At 41.4% G+C, this 5,000-nt stretch overlaps 1 protein-coding gene across 1 annotated transcript in view; it reads right to left on the bottom strand.

Annotated features, from left to right (window-relative positions):
• The window catches only part of afdna (afadin, adherens junction formation factor a), a 137,030-nt gene that overhangs the window by 71,588 nt on the left and 60,442 nt on the right, over positions 1–5,000 (bottom strand). The window contains 3 exon segments of the mRNA XM_032543055.1: positions 2,480–2,586; positions 3,176–3,374; positions 3,515–3,658. Of these exon segments, the coding sequence (XP_032398946.1) occupies positions 2,480–2,586; positions 3,176–3,374; positions 3,515–3,658 (450 nt within the window).

Here is a 5,000-nt window from a genome sequence, read left to right as displayed (position 1 = left end):
GGTCCTTGTGCTCTACATAAACACAGACACCTTCATGCTAAGCTTCTGCATCAGGTTTTCCACTCTTTGTAAACTTGTCTTTCCACACAACATGTCCTCCAGTCTAAAAACTGCTTTTTAGAAGTCTCCACAGCCGATTCTTTTCTAAACAAAAATATAATTTCCTCACAGATGTTTGGACAAAAAGTAAGCAAAGAAAATGCACATAACCTCAAACATTTATACCAGCCGGCAGCGGGACAGCAGTTTCCTTGTGTCTGCTTGTATTTTAAGGACTTAATAATCAACTGAAAACTAACCTTTTCTTGCACAAGCATGGTTGGGTGTTTTGCTAGAAACTAACGTTCCTTTTAAACTAATGCGTTTGTTGTAGATAATTAAACAAAAAAAAATTGTTCTGCATGTAATTATAAATCACATCTACAATACGTAAACACACTACATCTTATCCACACAAGCCCCGCCCGCTCCAGTCTGCCTGAACACAAACCATTAATCAAAGTAAGTGTGTGTGTGTGTGTGTGTTTCTGTGCACAGGCATGCGTGTGTGCGTGCTTGAGAGACGCCTGTATCATGTAGGGACTACGGTCATGAAATAGAGCAGGGATAAACAAACCAATTACAGAGGAAGTGGCTCTGTGTGTGTGTGTGTGGCAATGAAGAGACCTCATTTACAAGCTGACTACTGCAGTGTGATTGGTGTTGATTAACCTGTTGGGGTGTGTGTCTCTGTGAAGGTTGTTATGAAAAGTAAATTGCCCCTTCTAAAGTCACTGTAATCATTGCCTTACAACTGGGAGACCACACACACACACACACACACACACACACACACACACACACACACACCCACACACACCACACCACACACACACACACACACACACACACACACACAACACACACACACACACACACACACACACACACAAACACACCCACACCCACCACACCCACCCACACCCACCCACACCCACCCACCACTAAAAATAGTCTGCAGTCTTATTGTCTAACGATCAGCTTCTTTCGGGAATTTTCCTTTTTTTGTCCTAATTTCACCTGGAAACTGATCTATGTTCCATTGAGTCTCATCCTGAATCCCAGAATTCCTGTTCAATCTCCCTTAAACCCAGAAAATCCCGTAAATACTTAAAATATTATAAGCCAGACAAGGTCAAAAAGCGCCATTTACAGGAGTTTATTTAATGTTGATGCATAGCATTATCCTATGTAATCCATAAAGGATAACACTGGATACTATTTTCTTTTAACATTTCATATACTCATAATATGCCAGGTATCCTAACTGATCTTTTCCTTCTAACACTTATTTTTTTAAACCGGATATGCAGACATATTTCTGTTTTAAATATGCTCATGGGTGTTTTATTCAATACAGCAGGCTGAGATGTGTCGAGTTAAGAAATTAATAAGTAATTAAGTAGTTTTTTAAATTAGAAATGTACAATTTAAAAGGGGGAGCAGTGGCACTTTTGCTTAATAGGAGCGTTCTAACAATAAAAAATTAAAAATAGAGGTGAGACAGCAGCTGAGAAGATATCCCGACAACAATCATTAAACATGATGGAAAGCTCAAAAACTGAGCAAGCTCCAGAACAACTACAGTGGACCTTGAGTTTGTTTTCTCGACCTATATAGAGGTTATCTTTCTCCCTCAGCTGGAAATATTTTGGAGCAGTTTAAACACATTTCTGCCAATCAAAGTAACGTCATGTCAGTGCAGCATGGAGATAAGACTGCTGAGAAAGCAAATCCGCGTCCTGAAGCTACTCTGCAAACGCTTTTTTGTGGCTGTCTTGGCTGTCAGACCGATGGCTGGGTGATACAGAGAAAATCAAATATCACAAGATCCTTGACCAAATTCCTTGATGTCGATATTGCGACGATATTGTGTGGTTGACTATTGGTGTTTTAACTAAATGTTATTTACACTATAAGATTTTTGATAAATATTCTCCAGAAATGAGCTGACTAAGTGGGTAAAGGTAAATAATAGAACAGTTACAGTCTGGTAAGTTCAGAAAACGACATCACTTTACTGTAATGCAGCCTGTAAATTCAGGTAAAGACAACACTTACCATATGATATTATGATATATCCAAAATCTAAGACGATATCTAGTCTCATGTCGCAATATCAATAACATAACTAACATTAAATATTGCCCAGCCCTAGTCAGACATACTCTCACACTTTAGTCTCTACGGCCTCTGTGAGTCAGCATTACTAAACCTGCTGAAAACATTTTCACCACACACACACACACACACACACACACACACACACACACACACACACACACACACACACACACACACACACACACACACACACACACACACACACACACACAACACACCACACACACACACACACACACACACAACACACACACACACACACACACACACACACACACACACACACACACACACAGCCTGTGTGTTAATGTCCTACCATCTCAGAGCTGTCAGCAGCGGAGAAGTGGCTGTCACAGTCTGCTCCTTCGAAGTGGACTGTCCAGGTTCCAGGCGAACGGGGATGGGGTACTAGTCTACAGAAACCTGGAAGAACAAACACACACATCTTAGAGTCACACATCTAAAATTGTGTTTAAAAACAAACTTTACAAACTACTCAAGTCGGCTTTTGATTTTGTAAACAGAAGTGGCAAATTTGAAGAAAAAAGCAGATGGAGCCAAGTTACACAACCGCTGTAATCAAGAAATGTTGATACGGTTAAAACGGTTTTGTTAAAGATCCCCTTCAGACATTTTTTAAGACATATAGAAAAACTTTGCTATGAATAATGTGTCTGATGTTTTTAAAAACTACCTAAAAGCTGATCTGCTCCTTTTCCCTTGCCATATCCAACTCAGTGAAGGTAAAAACACACAGGTTACATAACAATTAGCAAAACATATTTTTGAGTGGAGGGGGACTTCAAACATATCAAAACTTGCACAATTATCCATGCACAAGTCTATTATCAAGTTGCCCCCCCCCCCATCAAAAAAAGAAATACAGTGAATCAACTGCAAGATCCTGCGCAATGAACAGTGTATACAGTATGAACTCTTTGACTAACAACAGGTCATTCATTCTCAACAGAATTTCCTTTTATTCCTAAAATACTGGTCCCAGTGACTTTACCTCTCTGCAGCAGCGGCTCCAGGAAGTCCTGCAGGCCGTTGGGGAGGCTGCGCACCACGTCGCAGGAGTAGCCGTCCTCAGGGAGGAGGAAGGGCAGCTGCAGGTCCGGGTCCTCCTCCAGCTGGACCTCTCTCCCATCACTCCTCGCCAGCTCGTCGGCTGTGTTCTCAGCCACAGCAACCACGTGGTCTATCAGCTCCTGCACACACACACACAAGCGGAAGCAGCACACGTATCACGCAAGCTCATCAAACTGGGCTCATTTTAGTTTAGAAATGATGTTACATAAGTTGGAATGTTCTCTTTTTTGAGTGTGTTTCCATGCTTTGCTTTTCTTACAGGTGGGATGTAAGGCTCGTCTGGAGCACAGTGATAGTTGATCATAAGTGCGTGGAGCTGCAGCGAGTTTAGCTTAAAGCAGGTGTTGTGGATGTTCTGCACATCCTGCATGGAGTATTTGTCCATGGTGAGCAGGGTGGTGGCCTGGAGGACACAGAGAAGAACATTTCAATGAGCTACATACCTTTTATATTATATTTATATCCTTTCTTCTAACATGCATGTCACTATAGAGGTAACTATTTATGCGTCAAAACCTTTGAATCCTTGAATACACATTCACAAATTTGAAAACTGGCTTCAAATATGCTTTTACATGCAAGTTTTAGTTTGATTAAATATTGTTATTGTAAGCAAGTCTTACATGATCCAATTGTTATGATAGATTTCCGCGTGAGATACTTTGTTCTTCTCACTGCTTTGAAAAGCCAAGGCTGTGTCATGTTGTTTCCACGCATCACTTCAAATGTAACAATACAATAATCAGAATCTGATGACAGCTGTTGGGATGTTTGCTTATGTTGCCAGGGAGACGCCCATGTCAAATCTGCTCACGCAGGACTAAAGAATCAGATGAGCTGAGATGTCGAGTATTTAAACTCGTTTACGTTGATACCTTACGTTTTTACCTTACTTAGTTTTTAACTGTTGATTACGTAGTGACAAATGAGAAATACAGTGCATCCCATTTACAACATGTTTTAGGTGCTTTTAAAGGCGAGTGTGACACGCCCCACTGTATCAGTGTATTTTGATGAAATGTAGATGGCCGGCATAGTAGTGGTACACTGGAAATCCAGAGTTCTCGTTAGAGCCCAATTTGAATTTGCTCAGCGAGTTACTCTAGCATTAAGTAATGCTGCTCATTAACTATGCCCTTGTAGCCGAGCTGCACCAATCACATCGGTGTATCTGATGTAGGCGGGGCCAGAGGTGAGCTGCACCAATCACATCGGTGTATCTGATGTAGGCGGGGCCAGAGGTGAGCTTCACCAATCACATCGGTGTATCTGATGTAGGCGGGGCCAGAGGCAAGCTGAACAGACGACGACAGTCTAATTTACCAGTTAGCTCCGCTGGTAGCTAGCGTATGGAGCTCTGGATTAGTCACCCCGTGTGTTGTTGTGATTGGTCGTAGTGTTATCCAATTGCGTGCAGTGAGATTTTCATATGCACGCTTGGTGCCGCCCCTCGAGATGGCCGACTTTCATTACTCATGCCAGACCCTTAATCTTTCGGATTTGGGTCTGGATTTCCAGGCTATGGTAGTGGTGGTCTGTGTGGACAAATTTACTTAATCTCTATGTACTTTGCTTTAGTCAACTCTTGCTCCTTACAATTACATTATCTAAAGATGTCTTTGCTTTTTAAAAAAAAAACTTAAAAAACCAAAATTCAAGTGACAAGTCGAGCACAAACTGAACCGCAACTCTGACTTACAAAGAAGACTACAGAAACTAGAGATCTGGTGTCTTATACAGCAAAA

Source organism: Etheostoma spectabile, chromosome 18 (genome assembly GCF_008692095.1).
Source record: "Etheostoma spectabile isolate EspeVRDwgs_2016 chromosome 18, UIUC_Espe_1.0, whole genome shotgun sequence".
NCBI lineage: Eukaryota > Metazoa > Chordata > Actinopteri > Perciformes > Percidae > Etheostoma > Etheostoma spectabile.
Note: the sequence above shows the minus strand (reverse complement) of the source record. Positions and strands in the feature narration are given on the sequence as shown.